This window comes from Juglans regia, chromosome 16 (genome assembly GCF_001411555.2).
Source record: "Juglans regia cultivar Chandler chromosome 16, Walnut 2.0, whole genome shotgun sequence".
Taxonomy (NCBI): Eukaryota; Viridiplantae; Streptophyta; class Magnoliopsida; order Fagales; family Juglandaceae; genus Juglans; species Juglans regia.
This window is the reverse complement of record NC_049916.1, coordinates 8076731-8095013: the sequence shown is the minus strand read 5'-3', so window position 1 is coordinate 8095013 and position 18283 is coordinate 8076731. Positions and strand designations below refer to the sequence as shown.

The window sequence follows — 18283 nt, the reverse complement described above, 5'->3', positions numbered from 1 at the left end:
CACAACTACAAATATCATTTCTCTTAAAGAATGTCGAGAGAATAATGATAAAAAAGACAAATAGAAATTTCTCGGGTCATAATGCCGCCTCAAAATGTAGAAATGGGGATTAAGGAGTCAAATATTTTCTTCTTTTATCATCGATGTAAAATGTTGCCTGAATTTTTCATAATAAATTAGAGGGGCTCTTAAAGAGAAAGGCAGAGTTCGAAATGTTCCAAGTGTCGTATCTCTAGGTTTCCATATTTTCTATGTCAACTCTATCCAGAACTCTTGGTATATAATTTACTGAAATAGAATGTTGCATTACATTGATCACAAAGCTCTTAACAAGTTCTTGTTCGCATTGTACTATTCTATTCGTGTTTACTCCGGTAACTTTATCGATTGAAGGCGATTACGTTCAGGTGCCACCACCATTCAGTGGAAGAACGTGATAAGGAATGACTAGGGGAAAAGACGAGGAAAAGAATGAAACATAAAACTCCATGGCTCTCTTGATCAAAATTCTCTCCGACTCAAAATTCAGTTTATGGTTTCAAATACAAGCAAGAAGGCATCATTAGAACAAGCTTAAGATATAACCCACAAAAATGTATTTCCAAGAGCTGAGGTAAACATACTTTACCACAATCCCAACCATAAACAGGTGCCAGTTATAAGAGTTCAAAAAGAGTTCAACACTGATCAGGCCAAGCTGCAGCTTCCAAGGAACGAGAGGTCAGAGAAGAGACGCCTGCAGTTTGATTTTTAGGACCAGCAAGGCCTAATCATGTATTATGTCTAATAAAGGAAGGATTTTAAGTTTCATACCATGCTTGTAAACTATAAACCCCGGCGATACTCTAGTTGCTTGGTATTCTCTAGCAGTATCTGCCAACCAAACAGAATATTTCAACAAACACGTCACGATTGTACTTATAGAACATTTTTTTTTTATCAGTTGTACTTGTAGAACAAATGACGCAAGCGCCTTATGTGGAGATGTCATTGAGCATCTTTTATAAACAGAGGCCACCCGATAAAATAGAACTAAATCTAAAAATGAAAAGGCCAGCATTATCCTAGGCTAGAAGTAAAATGTTCTTACTTCCCGAATGTAATTTGCTACTGCTTTGCAGCCTTCAATTGCAAGTTGCATGACATTTTCAAAAAGGTCTATTGATAACTTAGAATCCATCTGCTTCAGAAAATATAACAAATGAGTGCTCCACAAATAAGTTTTTTATGCTGAAAAATCAATAAAAAAATTATTTATGGAAAATGCACAATATCAATTGAACCTTAGAATCTAATACAATGCGAAAATTGTAAAAGCATTCAGAATCATCAAAGGTATCAGATATTCAATAATACAAGTAATCGAAAAACCTAAAGCCTAATCCTAATCCTCAATATTCAGGTTGACTATATGGATCAGAGAAGAATCCATCAAGAAATATTATCCAACTCAGGATATTACAAATTCCAGTAAGGCCAACTGGCCATGTGAAAATATATTTGCATGAACCTTGGCCAAAAGCAGTTGATCTAATGATGGGTAGGAATCATATTGCAGGCAAATAATTGAAGTTTATTTTATTTTATTTTTTTGGGGGGGGGGGGAGAGAGTTGATTTCTTTATAAGTGAGTCTATTCTAAACCTATAAGAGATATAGAGAATAATAAACAAGAACAGATGTTCAAATATAACCTGAAGAAGAGTCACTTTGTCCAACTTAGGTAGAAACCCTACAGTGACATCAGGACCTCCAGCACTATCTTCTACGTAGTTCAAATCTGTTCACATAACAATTTTCTAAACATGAATTCATTTGGACAAGCTAAAATGAAGATGTGACAACAAACCAGAAAAATAAATTAAAAGGGATGTAAATTTACCAAGCAGAGGAGTGCTGTTAAGGTACCCAGCACTACATGAAGTAACAAGATCCCGCAAAGGAATCCCAGCATCTGCAAGGGCCAAAGTTGCAGCATTGATACATGCAGATCTAGTCCCTGCAGAAAATGAATTCCCAATTCAAGAACAGAACTCAATATAACATGCTAGTTTGATTTGATTATGTATTCAACTAGTATTTTCCATTCACAGGTTCTACAACTGTCAAATACTTAATGCAAGTCCTTATATTATTTCCTTTTTATGTACATTAAGTGTCTACATGGTTCCAACTGAATGGCAGCATCACTGATTCACCCCTAACCAAACATTGGTTAAGAACAACAACATGAAAAACATATAAGCACACATCTTACAACAAAAATGTGAGCCAAATTCTGCATGCATACATAATAATCCTATGACCCTCTGTTGCCTAAAATAATAATAATAATAATAATCAGCCACTCGTACAAAATCCCCAATCTACTATCACACAAACATTGTGGGAGAAGGGAGCATCAACCCATGAAATTATTTTAAACGAATTGATGCCCATCCAAGAGTAATAATTGTGCATTGATTCAATTGAGTCTCAACCTACCTCCATCAGCTTGGAGAACTTGGACAAAAATATCTATCTGCAAGATAAGTAAACATGGCTTCAGAAAAAGAACTAAGCAACCCACACTTATGTAGTAAAGGTTTTACGATGTTGTAATATAACCTGAGACCGAGGCATCAAATGTGTCATTATGCAAGCTTCCATGGTCTGGCGAATAACCAGAGATATCTCTGTGGATCGTCTAAGTACAAAAAAACTCTTTATCAATAAGCAAGCAAAAGATAATACAACTTTGATTAGGTGATGCAGCATGTACAATCCTTAGAACCAACCGCAGATGTTTCATTTTCCACAATACACAGAGCTAAAAATTGTTCCTAAAATACTTTTTTGGAATTATATCAAACTCACAAAAAAGTTTACAAGTCATAATGTTACAAGGTTACAAAAGGAGATGTAGGTCTTCTATTTTAACGTAGTTACTACAAAACAGGTGCACAAAGAAAACAGATCAACTGGAAGCCTAGCATCATATCTGAAACCTTTAATTCCTGTTAGAATAGAGAAGCTAAAGTCAACACACTGGTCTGACCAAGATATGTGCCTGCAGGCTGCCACTAACCTAAAGCATCATAACCCTATACATATATTAGAAGCAAATGCAGCATATAAGACTTCGTCCTCCTCCTGTAAGATAAATAACTTCGCCAAGTATTGCAAATGAAGCCAAAAGTAGATATCCTCTTTCATAATGAAACTACTACACGGCTTAATAACCCACTTATACAGACAAATCATTGAAATTACATCTCATTCAAACTTATGACACTATGAATGCCACTTCAGCACGATTTTGGTTCATCAATTAGCAACAGATAAGATATTTCAACAGGACAAAAGTTAAAACTGCATTCCTACACTATTAAGTAGGTGATACCTGCAATCATACGGCTTTGTACACAGAGAAGACTAAAGATTAAATCAAGGCAACAAATAGAAATTAGGTGACCGATGATTTTAAGACGATTACCTGTCACCCTTTGGTTTTCTCATTCGATCCCCAGTACTAAAATTAGCCATGCTATACTCGCAGCGCACCTGCAACATTGAAAAAGAAGAAGAAGATAAATAAATGAACGCATTTAATACTAAAAATTAAAAGAAAAGTAAGTATAAAAGATTGTTACCAGCGCCTTGTCGCTAATTTGTTGACTCCTATTTTGGACCTGCAAACGAGCATTTGTCATTAAAAGTCATTGTATAGCAATAACTTGGAAAAGAACTCATCTTACAAAATAAACAGCCTAAAACAGGACCGAATGCTATGGGGTACCTCTCTAGGGCCATATACTGCTGCAATGACTTTGGTGTTGCCCATCTCAAACAAAGCAGACCTGTAATTCATTCAAAGAATTGAGAAAAAAAGGGTAGAGTATGGGTAGAAAAGAAAAAAAAAAAAAAAAGTCAATCAAGGGTTTAGTACCCGTCAGCTTTAGCAACTGAACCAATCTCTGCTCGAATTTGTCTCATCTGAAATAAGTAGAAGAAACAAATAAAAGCGCTGCATAACAGAATAGGTAAACGAGGATAACAGGGTATAAAAGAGAATGCAACTCCATGAGATTGGCGAAGACAACAATAACATTCGGAAAATATGGAATGCTCATTCTCAAAGGCAAGGTAAAATAGGATAAGCGAGAGATAATACTTCCATGGGACGGCGACCATCCAAGCGAAGTCCTTCGGGGTTTACGTACTCCATCTCTGCCGAACTCGAGCTGAAACGCAAAATAACAGCGACTGTTAACCAAGACAGAAGTATCGCGGGGAAGCACTTTCAGTAGTGGCCTGGGTCAGGACTCACCCGAGTTTCAACCCGGTATCCCTGGTATACCCGTCCCGGATTCCTAGTTTCAAACCCGGCCCGAAATCCTATCCGAAACCGAGATTTTGAAATCTGAAATTCAGGTTTGGTGTTGGGCCTCTTTTTTTTACACAAAAGTCTTATATGTTATTAAATTTTTGTGAAGAAAAAAATAATGTTGAAAAGCATAATTTTTTATTATATTTTATTACAATTTTTTTATATAGAATTTTATATAAAAAATATTAAAAATAAATAAATAGTGTTGAAAATCATAATTTTTTTAATCTAAAAGCCTATATTTTATTACATTTGTTTTGAGAAAAAATGTTGTTAAAAAGCATAATTTTTTCTATATAAAAGTTCATATTTTATTAAAGTTTTTGTCAAGAAATCATGTTGAAAACCATAATACTAATGCATTGAGCATTGTCTATAATAATAAAAATATATTAAAATGGAAAACTAAATTTTATGTAAAAATAAATAAAGTTAGAAACAACTAATTACATTTTTAACTAAATGCATGTAAAAAAAAAATTCAATATTACTTTTACTTAAAGCTGAAGTTTTTTTTTATATAAATCCGGGTACTGAGTTTTAAACCCTGAACTTGGATTTCATACTAGGTCTGGATTGAGTAGGTCCGGATTTTGAAATGCAGGTCTTGGCTTGGGTTCCAGACCAAGCCAAAAAATAACTCGACCTAGATGAACAATCTTAGAGGACACTCCCTACTCCTCCTTGTTCAATCTCCTAGTGTTGGCTGATTTGGTAGATGGAGACAATTGTAACAGTGGTGTTTGGGTTTCTAATCAGTCCTATTTAACTTAGATGTTATTATTATGCTGGGCATGCCCTATAGTGCATTTGTACTTTTTTTATTTTAATTTTTTTAAATATTTTTTAAACATCTTTAAATATTTGTAAAACAAAAAAATACACAATTTTATTCATTATCACTTTTTAACCATTAAAAGAAATTAAAATAGACGATCCTGAGCAACAAACTTATGTAGCATAATATCATTTTCTTTTTTAACTTTTATTTCTGAAACACGGGTTGGAACAAAGACTCGTCAAAATTTACAATTTATATGAACTCCATCAAGGGAAGACAGGCACATAGCCACATTCAGAATATAACTACGACACCATGGCCACAAATAGTTTCAATACGAGCAATTCTATACAACCTCCTTAACCTCCACACATAATATTTTTTAAATTTTTTAATATTTTTTTTAGTTTATTATTTTTAAATTAATTCAATTCTTCTATTCATTATTCACATATTAAATATTTGATAAAAGAAAAAAATTAAAAAAATTAAAAAAAATATGATGTGTAGAGATTGTATGAATAATAGAAGGTTGTATAGATTTTTTGTTTCAATACACGATACTCATATATCATACAAGGCCTACGGGGTGTGAGTAGACAACAAAGTGGTTCTTATTCCAATTTACCTGCCTCACTAAATAAGACGTTGTACTATTCTACGCTAGAACTCAACAAGAAACAATCAAATCTTCAAATCAGCATAGAAGTATTATTTTTGTAGGGAGATCCTATAAAAATAAATCAACAAATTGATATTATTTTATATGGTACTTAGATTTACTATACAATAAAAGTAGTTTTATAATATAATATATCGTCTGAAGTCACGTCAATTTATGATTTTATTTTTGTAGAATATCATTGTAGCTAAATCATTTATCTTTCTACTAATAGAAACCAAGCCAAAACCCTTCATGTAACACCCACGAGTCCACGACAACAAAGAAGAGAATGCAAATAAACAAAATTGCAAGGATGCCCATTCCAGATGGAACAAACCATTAAAGAAAAAACTAATGAATAAGAATCAAAGCTCACGGATAACCCTGGATCCCTCGGACCCCATTTGACAAAGCTAGGGTTTATGAATCGTGGAGTGAGAAAACACAGAAGTTCTAGAGAGAGAGAAAAGGTAGAGATTGAAGACTTATTCCGATTGTTGGGGTAAAAATACCAGGCTCAAAATAATAGTTTTGGCCCAGTCCATTGGACGACCCTCATCCCAAGTTGGAAGGAAAAGAAAGGTAGAATGGGAATAGACAAGGCAAAGTGTCAGGGTTCAGGAAACGAAGTCAAACACGCAAAGCCAGAGAGAGATGGTGATGTGACATAAAGCTGACACTCCTCACCAACCAATGCCTCAATAAAAGGAGCTTTCCTACTTGATAAAAGAGGATGAACGATCTAAGATCTGGGATCGAATGAGAGGGGAGAAGAGAGAGAGGCTCCTCGGCGACCGTGGCTGGATCACCGAGGGCTTTTTCAACCTCAGCAAAGAGACTCTAGAGATATTATCTACTCTAGTCTAAAGGGGTCACGGACCCCCATTGTAGAGTGAATTATGAGAGACTGTAAAATACTCCCACTATAGTAGATTTGCCCTCCAAATAACCCATGGACGTAGGCTTTATGCCGAACTATGTAAATCCGTGTGTCTCCTTCCCTCTTTGCATTTTCTATATTTATTTTATGTTCACTGCTATGGACGTACGTACCAGTACCGTATCACAACCCCAAACTGTCATCGTGGGCTCCAGGCCACATCCTTGAGGCCACATCATGGGTTGGCAATGACTCTTTTTCCCGTTCTTGCATGTTGGACAATTTTGTCCCTAACATTTGGCACCATCTATGGGATCCTACTTATTCTCAACACTGGAAGTCGGAGAAGAATGATCTTCCAGCTTGCAAAATCATCTCCAAAGAAGCAGATAAAATTCCTCTCAGATAAGTGTTTTCAACTTTTAGTCTCTTATTTATTATTTCATTAATACTACTAAAAAGAAAAGAGAGGCAAGGACTGGGTTCATGCACCCACCGTACAAATACACTGCACTTAAGTGCATTGTGCACATGCTCCCACTATGCATGCCATGCACAATGGCGTGATGGGTGCACATTACATGCACCTAGGAGGCTCACGACAGCAAGCTGGTTACCCTCCACCCTTTGTGAGAAGTGTTGTTTGCCTCTGGTCCCTCCAATGGATGGCTGGATAAAATTGACTGAGGCTGTTCAGTCTGGTTCTGGCCATACAATGTCTAGAGGCCAATGAGAAGTGGCCACTAGTCAAACGTGAACGACGTGGGGTTGCCGAATGCCACCACTTGGCTCACCAGCACCCTCCGCAGTGCAAGGTGGTGGTCCCTAACCACAGAGACCTCTACTACCACAATACTTGGCAACCACCCCATTTACTAGCCATGAGGATCCCTTGGTACAAGCATTGTAGCTCGCTGCAAAAAGCTGCTTGGCCCTCCCAAATCACCGGCATCCTTTGTGACCAGTGCCGAGAGTCTCATCGTGTTCAACCTAGGCACCATGGCACACAACCATCAATGAACCGCACCAAAAACGATTCATGGCGGGTGTACCTCACTCGTCAAATGACGGCATGAAGCTACTGTCAGCATCGTAGCTAGGGACAGAGCCTACTAGCAAGAAGCCCAGAAACTGCCCTGACAGTTTCTATTGCTGATGATGGGCCTAAAAACTGTTGACAGCCTGGTGACACCGTGAGGAAGACACATTTTACAGGCGGGCAACCATCCCTCCACAGGCGAGCAAGCAACGGGTCCATCCGCCATTGCACGCACATGCCCTGGCCCTCAGTGATGACAGTCCGTTGACTACTTTGACCCTCACCCTCAACGGGCAATAATAGTCCGTTGAATGCTTCGTACCGCAACCGCCATTGCACGCATGTGCCCTTGCACTCGTGCCACAATTGTCACCAAGTGGGTTACCTTCGGGAACGAGCTCGGGGCTCTGCAACCACCTCGTGCGAATTACCTTTGGGAATGAGACGACGGGCTGCTTGACCATTTGGCGCAAGTTACAATAGGCAAACCCTAACTCCGGCACTAACAAATCACCTAAGGGCAAAGAATTCTCTAGCACCGGTAGCAACAAAAACAGAAGAAAGAGTATCACGATAGGATCGTTCAAGCATTCAACCAAAATAGAACATATATCACTGAAATCCTATCTTTTTGCTTAAAGATGATTATAGAAAACTTTTTTCAAGGCATGATATTAAATTCCACATTTTTCACAATGAAATTCAACGAATATTGCAATATAAATTATATGTCTGCTTCAATATATGTTAAGTTGAAATCCTAAACACATTTATTTCATCCATCCATTGCTACTGATCTTCTTATGTTTAACCTATAATCCATGTTTATTTCATCAATCCATCGTTACAATAATTATCTGAAAACAAACATGAATTGCATGTCATCATCATTTTCAAAACAGAACATATACTTGCATTCACCATTTTGTACAATCATATATGACTCCGTTTGCTAATACCTTTTACGCATTCCTCGTCTAAATGGTGCTCTCAATTTTTAAAATTATGTTAAAAGTATTTTTCTTTACAAATTTGCAACAAATTTAAACTGTGTTTTGTAATTTGTATTATATTTTAAACAATTTTAAAATTTTTTTCGTTTCACGTCTAAACGGTACTCTCGGATTTTTTAAATGGCATTAAAATATTTTTTCTTTTCAAATTTGCTAGACATTTAAGCGGTGTTTTGTAATTTGTAAACCATTTTAAACCCTTTTTTGTTTCCATTTTTTTTTTGTTTTTTTGCGTTTATTTTGAAAAATGTGTGCACCCCTAAACTATGTTTCTTCTTTTGCACTTCTTTCGAAAAATTTTTTTCTTCTTTATTTTTTTGCACTTTTTCCTTTTGAATGCAATCTCAGATAACCGTAGCTTGGTTTTTATATATAGTAACTTGTTTTTTCCTAATGTTTTTTGGACTATATTTGTTTTCTCGCTTTCCCATATCATGAGAAGAAGACTTATATAGGCTAATCTTAAACTTCAAATATGTAAGGGGATTTTCCCCCCTTCTGAACCTGGTGGACCTATGGATGAAAGCTAAGCGAATTAAGACCAAAGGCCTAGCCAAGGAGAAACAAAGTCTCCAACCAGGCCCATGAAAAGAATCCTCTAGATGCAGCCTGCAGGAGGGAGGGTGCTGCAGGAGATGAGACTCATCGATCTGAAAGCCACTTGAGTAGTGTTCAGCTCTCAAGTGTCCGTCCGCATAGCAGGCGTAATGTGCGAAGAACCCTCGATCCACTGACAGGAAGCAGGAAGAACATCAACGGATCACCGAAGATACAATCTGGGAGAAAGAAATCGAAAAACCACACTGCATTAATGACACCACTACCTGGGCTACACGCCACATTAATTACGCCGTCGCAGAGCCACGCCACATTAAAGGGTTCTGACACAGGGAATAGTAAGAAAGACGCGGACTCCATAAGGCAGGCACGATATGTTCTCTAGACTTATAGTATAAATAGCAAGTTTCAGATACGAGGACACTCTCTCTAATTCCTAGACTCTTCACTTTATTTACAACTTTCAAGAACACTTACTAACTTAGGCATTGAAAACTCCTTGAACCCGAGGCCACCCTCCCCAAGTTGCCTTCTCCCTTGTCTTTTGCAGGCCCATTTCGAAAGACCTGAGTTGCCGGAGCCTGGCTCAAAGGTGTGCGAAACATGACGTTAACATTGGTGTCATCTGTGGGATCGTTATAGATCTTGCGTGTCTTTTTCATGCCTGCGACAACCTGTTCTGGATAACTCAGAAGAGACATGGGGGATGCCATAGAAGCGAGGCTGAGGAACATGGAGAAATGGGTGACAAAGTTAACTAACGAAGTGTAGACACTCCATAAGGAAAATTAGGAACTCAGAAAACCTCGGCAGGAGCGAGATGGCATAGCAGAGTCTAGCAATAGTGAACATGTGGGGTCTTGGAACATGCATGCTGAACCGAATAAGGAAGAGGAGCAGAAGGACATGCAAGATGAGCTCCAAAATCTTAAAGGAAAGTACAAGGAGATAGCAAGAAATGTGAGTACATCGTCAACGGTGGACCAGTTGCTCACAAGCACTGGCCTACCTTACACATAAGAGGTCATGGCGGTGCCCTTTCAGCCAAAGTTCAAGGTCCCAGCCATGGAGATATATGACGGAGGAAGGGACCATCTTGAGAACCTGGAAACTTTCAGGGCTCACATGACGCTGCATGGCTTCCCAAGCGAAGTAGTGTGCAAAGCGTTTCCATTAACCCTGAAGGAGCCGACACGCATATGGTCCAGGTCACTGGCACTTGGATTGGTGGATAGTTTTGGCGAGCTGGCCAGACTGTTTCTGACTCAGTTCATGTCCAGTCGAAGGACGGCGTCCGATGGTGTACCTCCTCACCATCAAATAGGCAGAGGACGAAAGCTTGAAGTCCTACTTATCCCAGTTGAACAAAGAACGCATGACCACTGACGACCAAGACGAGAAGATAACCTTGGCGGCGCTTTTGGGAGGAGTTTGGCCACGGTCCCAATTTATGGCCGAGCTAGCAAGGAGGACTCCCGTGACATTGCGAGAGTTCATGGACCAGGCCAACAACTTCATCAACGTAGAAGACACTCTTCGAGCGTTGATGGAGCCAAGAAGAAAGGAGATGGAGCGGGAGGAGAAAAGGACGAAGGTCTCAGCTAAAGCTAAGCCCCACGAGAAATCAAAGAAGAGCTCCCAAGAGAAGAAGCAGGAGGAAGTCCCAACAATGGGACTAGAACCTCGGTACGACTAGCCCACATTCACCATCCACGAGGCCGACACCACCGTGGCATGAAGAGAGGATGATAGGGGAATAGTGTGCCGTTATTGCACATACCATAGGTCCATCTTGCACAATACCGAGGACTACTTCTCCTAGCAAGGGAGGAGGGAATTCGCAAAGCAGGAAAGCCAATGCCACCCCTCAGCCTGGAGACTGGAGTAGGAGAGAAGGGAAAGGTCGAGAGAAAGGAGCAGACATTGAGGCAACAGGCACAAGAGGGAAGATAGCCTCCAACAACGACTACCTACGTGGGAACCACAACAAGTTCATCCTCCCTCTCTGCTGTGGTAGGGACCTCCATTTCAGGAAATTTGAACCATAGCAGGAGGATTTGTGGGCAGGGGTGTTTCCTCCGTGAGCAGGAAAGTGCACGCTAGACAGACCCAGAACCACGAGGTGTACTTAGGAGACGTTTGGATTCGAAGATGATTTGAGATGAGCTGAGATGGATTGTGAATAGTAATGAGATGAGTTGTGAATAGTAGTGAGATTTATGAGTTAAAGTTGCTGAATAGTAGTGAGATGAGTTGAGATGAGTTGAGATGAGCTGAGATGAGTTGAGATGAGCTGAGATCACTTACGAATCCAAACGAGTCCTTAGTCGAGTACCAATCTGCCAAGCATCGAAGGGGTGACCCTACCCTTGTCATCTCCTTCATGGAGGTAGATAAGGAGGGGGTCCTGTACCCCTACAACGACGCATTGGTGGTCATTATGCTCATCGCCAACTTCACCATCCGCAGAATCCTCATCGACAACAGGAGTTTTGTGGACATCCTATTTTGGGGAGCTTTCACCAGAATGAGCAAAGATGTTGTGCAACTGCAACCGCCCCCCTTGCCATTGAAAGGTTTCTTTGGAAGTATGGTCCAGCCTGTGGGAACCATCACGTTGTCGGTCCTCATAGGTAGCAACCCCTGCACGACCCCTGTCTTGGTCAACTTCCTGGTAGTAAGGACCCCGTTGTCATACAATGCCATTATCGGGAGGCCCACCTTCAACAGCTTGCAGGCCATCACGTCGATCTACCACCTCAAGATGAAGTTTCCAACTCCCCAAGGAGTGGGAGAAGTCCGAGGCAAATAGGTCTTGGTAAGAGAATGCTACGTCCAAGAGCTAAAACAGAAGGATGGTGGGCACACCTTGGACGGCACCACTGGAAAGGAATAGGCTGAGCACCACTAGAAGAGCCCCGGTAGGCCTTTGTCTGTGACTCGCCCTATCGGGCTCAAGGGGTAGTGACGGGGGGCACGATCCTAGAAGGAAGAATGGACGACAGCCTCCCCAGTCGAAAACTTTATTTCCCATTGTCTTGTAATATATTTTCCTCCAGCATGTAATTTCTTTATATTTAATGAGATTGTGATTTTTTAGGACAATGCAAAATCTTCAAACTTTCGTATTATTAGTAAAGCGCCAATGGGATAATTTGTGACTCACAAAATCTACAACGATAAGGTCATCAACAGATTAATGATTACCTCCCCACAGGACACCAAAGGAAAAGGTAAGCCTAAATGTTACCTTATCCCTCCCACAGTGGAGAGCGGGTCAACCTTCGGGAGGCCTGAAGACGAAGGCTAACCTTCCTTGCAAGCGTCAACAGGCGGGTGAGGATCTAGTCACAAGCTGCTCGAACAACATACATCCCTGTGTGATACCATAGGAATAGGTAGGCCTAAGGGCTGCCTTATTCTTCCCATAGTGGAGATTGGGATCAACCTCATAGCACCCTGAATAAATTACCCCAGCCTCCGTCACAACAAAGAGTGGGATTAGTACCAGCCTAACCCAACACTTACCTTCTGTAACAATCCGATCCTAAGATTAGGCCATAAGATAAGTTTTTATGTATTTTTCATATAATTATAAATATTCTATTGTTATTATTATTATTATAATTATTATTATTATTATTATGTTATCAGATTTTACATTGTTAATTTTAATAGGATTATTATCATATTATTATTATTATTATTACTATTGCTAATTGTATGACCCTTAGATTGTGCAATAGCCACTAGAGTTCTTCTGTTAAGCCTAAATGTTACCTTATCCCTCCCACAGTGGAGAGCGGGTCAACCTTCGGGAGGCCTGAAGACGAAGGCTAACCTTCCTTGCAAGCGTCAACAGGCGGGTGAGGATCTAGTCACAAGCTGCTCGAACAACATACATCCCTGTGTGATACCATAGGAATAGGTAGGCCTAAGGGCTGCCTTATTCTTCCCATAGTGGAGATTGGGATCAACCTCATAGCACCCTGAATAAATTACCCCAGCCTCCGTCACAACAAAGAGTGGGATTAGTACCAGCCTAACCCAACACTTACCTTCTGTAACAATCCGATCCTAAGATTAGGCCATAAGATAAGTTTTTATGTATTTTTCATATAATTATAAATATTCTATTGTTATTATTATTATTATAATTATTATTATTATTATTATGTTATCAGATTTTACATTGTTAATTTTAATAGGATTATTATCATATTATTATTATTATTATTACTATTGCTAATTGTATGACCCTTAGATTGTGCAATAGCCACTAGAGTTCTTCTGTCTTGTTTCTTCCTATCTCCACCCGTAAGCTTCAGTGTATATCTTCTAGTTGAATAAATTTCCTAATGGGAAACCAACTCCCAACTCCAAACTCTATCCAATCTCTCACGTTATTCCCTCCCCCTCAACTATAAAACTACCCTTGAGACCCTCAGAATTAAACACAAGAAAATCCAGTTCATGCAGAGAAGGAAAACTCACACTCATAACAAGCATTTCTGCCCCCCCCCCCCCACGTCTCAGCCCTGGCTTTGACATAAACCACAGTGGAGACCGTCATAAATAGTCATCATAAGTCCTTTGTTTTCTCTTCGACAAACAGAGAACCGCCTAGTTCAAGAAAGACAACAAGTCTCCACCATGCCGAAGCAGCTACGAGCTACAGACAACCCAGAAATTGCCATCGCCAAAATACACCTAGAATATGTTGACGCCTTGGACAACCATCATAAGCCAACGGCTAGCAGCGTCTCTCCTCTGTCAACAACCAAAGAGGCCCCGTATGTTTTGCTCAACCCACCATCATCCACCTCAGGGAATGTAGGACCACCTTTCCACGGCTACAGAAATCGCCGACCAGCTCACCCCCGTCGAGCCCGCTCCTTTCCGGTAAGCCCACAACCGTCCGCCACTCTCACCTCCCCCTATTCCTCTCGGTAAGCATCGCACCCTCTCTTCGACTCTCATTCTCTCTCTCTTAGAGTCGCACCACCCTACCCAGAGAAACCAGTCGCGTCGCCAACCACCGTCAGCCACCCAGAACCGCCGCATGTCAGCCTCTCTCTTGGTGAGCCCTTGTATCTCACGCCTCTCTCCCGAGCCTATGTTCTCTTCATGTTATAAGTTGTGTTTTTAGGTTGTTGGTTTACTACGAATAGATGTTAATAATATTACATATATGCCCTTTTAATCCCTTCCCGTAATAACTTGAAGGGTTGCTTTAAGTATAATTACTTTCATAACCTTGCACTTAAGTATATGATAATTATGGAGACTATTACGTCATTTTATTTGACGTTGAATTGGGCTTAATATTTCAAGTTCAGTTTAATTTTATTAAATAAATATATTAGTCATAGGCTTTTTTTTACAAGAAAATGTTTACTATTGAACCTAATATTTTAGTTAATATTTCATTTTTCTATTTAGTCAGATTTTTTAATAAAATTATTATGTCATATTTTTAAATAGAAAAATTAAGAAATATGTTAAGAATATTTAAATGATATTTATTAGATTTCTTATAAGATTGAATAATTATTTTAAGAAAGGAAACCTATTTTAAGAATTGATTTTTATGACTTATTTTAAAATTGCCCAAGTATTGTACTAAATTATAATATATTATCAGTGTTTAAGTAATTTAAAATATCTAGATTTATTATGTTGTTAAGCAATAGGTTTAATTGACCATCTTATAGATTATGAATTTAATTAAGTAGGATATTAGTACACATTGTTCCTAGACAGATTTAGTGATAGTTAATACTGCGTATAGGTGACGAGCTATGAAGTGAGATTCAAGAAGAAGCGAAGCGAGGTAAGTAATTTAATAACAAATTAGGATCATCACAGTTCAATATATATAAGTATTATTCAAGCCAGTTCATTGACAACCATTATTTATGCACCACTCATGTCATATGCAAACATATCATCTAGCATAGCATATGATCATTTCATTCCGCATCATATTCAGACTCAGAAATTATAATTATGTATGTATTATGTCATGTATCTCATGTGTATAGGACACGTAAGCTATCTTAAGTTCAAGTGCAAGATAATATCATATCAGTTAATCAGATGGTCATTCAAATGCATGGTACCAATGCAGTTCAATTTCAGGGTGGATGTGCAAGCCACGAACTCAAGCGTGGTCCACCATAATATGCCAGAATACTATCAGCGGCTCCCCTGGCGGCTGTGGGAAGTAGGGCCGGTGTAAAACCTCACACACAGGGTTAAGTGTGTTGGCCTATCAGATCAGTCAGTTAAGTCAAATCAGTCAATTAATTCAGATAAATCAAGTCATGTATATCATGAGCATCAGTATGAACAGTCATAGTTTTAAGCTCTCAGCATGAAAACCTTTTATGAAAACCTTATGTTTATTATGTTTACATTGTGATGGATTTCTTGCTGAGTCTTTGATTCATTTTAGTTTACTTCATGTTTTTAAACTACCCTAGGTGTAGATGATGAACACGAGCAAGCAGACCAAGATTAGAAGGAGCAGTTAATTTAGTTTCAAACTTTCTAGAATAAAATTGCTTTTATGACATAAATTTTATTCAAATTATTCATTTAATTTTTTTGGAAGACATTTTATTAGACAAATCCTTCTATGAAATAAATTCTAATTTCATTTATTAAATATAAGATCTCTTGCCGGGTTTATTTTATGAAAAACACGTGACACTCCTAGCCTACGAGAAAGGGGTGTTATACCTTCCCTGCGATATCAACAAGCGGGCGTGGGTCCAATCTCAAATTGCCCGAACAACGTACCTCCCATGGAACTAAAGGGAAGAACCAAGCTGATGGCTATTCTACCCCTCCTATGCGATGGAGAGCGAGTCACAGCCCCGGCACCCAAACAGTTTACCCCGACTACTATTGCAGCAAAGAGCGAACCAGCTATATAACTGTCCGGACTTACTCCCCACTGGATACCACAAGGAAAGGTAGGTCTTAAGGTTGTCTTGTCCCTCCCACAATGGAGTGTGGGTTAGTCCTTAACTACTTGAAATAATAAACTTTACCTTTCTCGTAAGCGTCAACAGGTGGGAGTGTGGGTTAGTAATAGATTGTCCGAATAACTTACCTCTCTACGGGATACTATAGGGAAAGGTAGGCATAAAGGTTGTCTTATCCCTCTAGTGGAGGAGAGCAGGTTTAGCTAGGGGTGTGCATCCGGATCCGGATCCGGATATCCAGCCATAACCGGATTCGGATCCGGATGGTAAAAACTGGGCGGTTATCCGCCCGGATTCAATCCGGATTAAATCCGGGCGGATAACCGGATTCAATCCGGATATCCGGTTTGTAACCGGATATCCAGATTTTTCACTATAATCCGGATTTTCCACTACATGCATAATCCGGATTGTTCATTACAAACCCGGATTCTCTAATCCGGGTTGTTAATACTTTTTTTTTTTTTTTAAAGAAGACTAAACTTTAAAAAATGTTTTTATAGCACTTGTTTTTTTTATTAAATTCTGATAAACTTAAATTGCCCAGATTTTTTTAAAAAAATAATTTAAACACTTTTTAAAAGATTTTTATAAAAAAAAAAATTAATTAAAGAACAAAATAAATAACTAATATTGTTGTTACCACACAATGCAAAATATTAATACATCACCACTGATTAAACTAAAACATAAATTTACAAAGAACAAAGAATAAAAGAAAATTAAGAAATATTAATACATCACAATTAATTAAACTAAAACATAAATTTACAAAGAACAAAATGTATTAGTCTTCACATCTTGAATCTGGAATTGGGGAGAAATTTTCTACTAGACTGTCTCCATAAGCTGCCAACAACATCAATTACAACAGAAAAATGAAAACTATAATGATTAGAAACAATAAGTAAAAAAGAACAAGAGAATAAAACTTGAAACAAAACCTCACAAAGACACTACAATAATTAATCTAATACACCAAGTAGCTTATTTTTTGTTATGAAGCTTAGCTTACATTTCTTCTTTTTTGTGAATGTTTCTGCCATGTACTTGCTTTTCATTTTAGCTACAACCTGTTGTCATTTCTATTCTTAGATAGGAATTACAAATAATGATTCACAAAGATAAGCAACACACATGGTAGAGGAAAACAGATTTGCTGTTTGTGATCATGCAATAGAACTATGAAGAACAACCAGATTTACTAGGTGCCAAAAAAAAAGTCTCTTTTGCTTTTTATACCTGCCAATTTGAATTTACGTTGAAAGAAACTTGCTTCCAGTGTAGATCTCCAACAATCGAAGGTTAAATATCAAATAAATCAGCCAGCTGCCTTCTTATCAAATAATTCAAGACATAAATGTTTTGCTATACTAACCCGATGTAACAGAATGCATGATCCCTGAGAACAAATATTTCAATGATTCAATTAAAAATCTTTGACAATCTCTCCAATAGTTATTTGAGTGTATTTCCAATTAGCTAGGTCAAAGTATGTTGTTCAGTATCTCCAAGAGATCAGAGACTGAATACAAGTAGCAAAACAAAATACAAACAAGGCAACGTTTGCAAATAATAAAGGCATTCAATTAGCTTGCAGCAGGTTGCCTTGCAAGAATGTTAAGACAGTCAAAACAAGTGAAACTCAGTACCAAATCTCCCCTAAAATATAAAACATGGGGCTTCAAGAAAATGCACCATGCAGGTTTTAATTGCAAAAGGTTTTGTCAGCAGATCAGATAACAACTAGGCAAAGTGCATGGCTTCTGTCTTTCTTTTTCTCTCTCTCTCTTTGAGCTAATAAACTCAGCTTCTTGCAGGTCCCAATAGGCGAGTCATTTTGGTCATATTCTCAGCTAACAAACACAACATTAGATTCGAATATACTATTTTTACCCAAATTAAACAAACCAAAAGCAGATCAATGACTCTCTTATCCATTTTTAAACGAACCAACAACCCACACAAATTCAAACCCACTTACTCAA

General features: G+C 38.5%; 1 protein-coding gene across 1 annotated transcript; it reads right to left on the bottom strand.

Moving 5' to 3' along the window:
- Positions 1 to 473: 473 nt before the first annotated feature.
- On the bottom strand, positions 474 to 4281 carry LOC108997590 (exosome complex component RRP41 homolog). Its single transcript, XM_018973938.2, has 12 exons — positions 4153 to 4281; positions 3928 to 3974; positions 3778 to 3838; positions 3632 to 3670; positions 3475 to 3542; positions 2607 to 2685; positions 2484 to 2520; positions 1882 to 1998; positions 1694 to 1779; positions 1091 to 1180; positions 814 to 873; positions 474 to 736 (listed from the first exon to the last, which is right to left on the bottom strand). Exons 1-11 carry the CDS (start codon positions 4204 to 4206, stop codon positions 826 to 828), a joined length of 726 nt encoding a protein of 241 aa, XP_018829483.1. The 5' UTR covers positions 4207 to 4281; the 3' UTR covers positions 474 to 736; positions 814 to 825.
- Positions 4282 to 18283: the final 14002 nt, after the last annotated feature.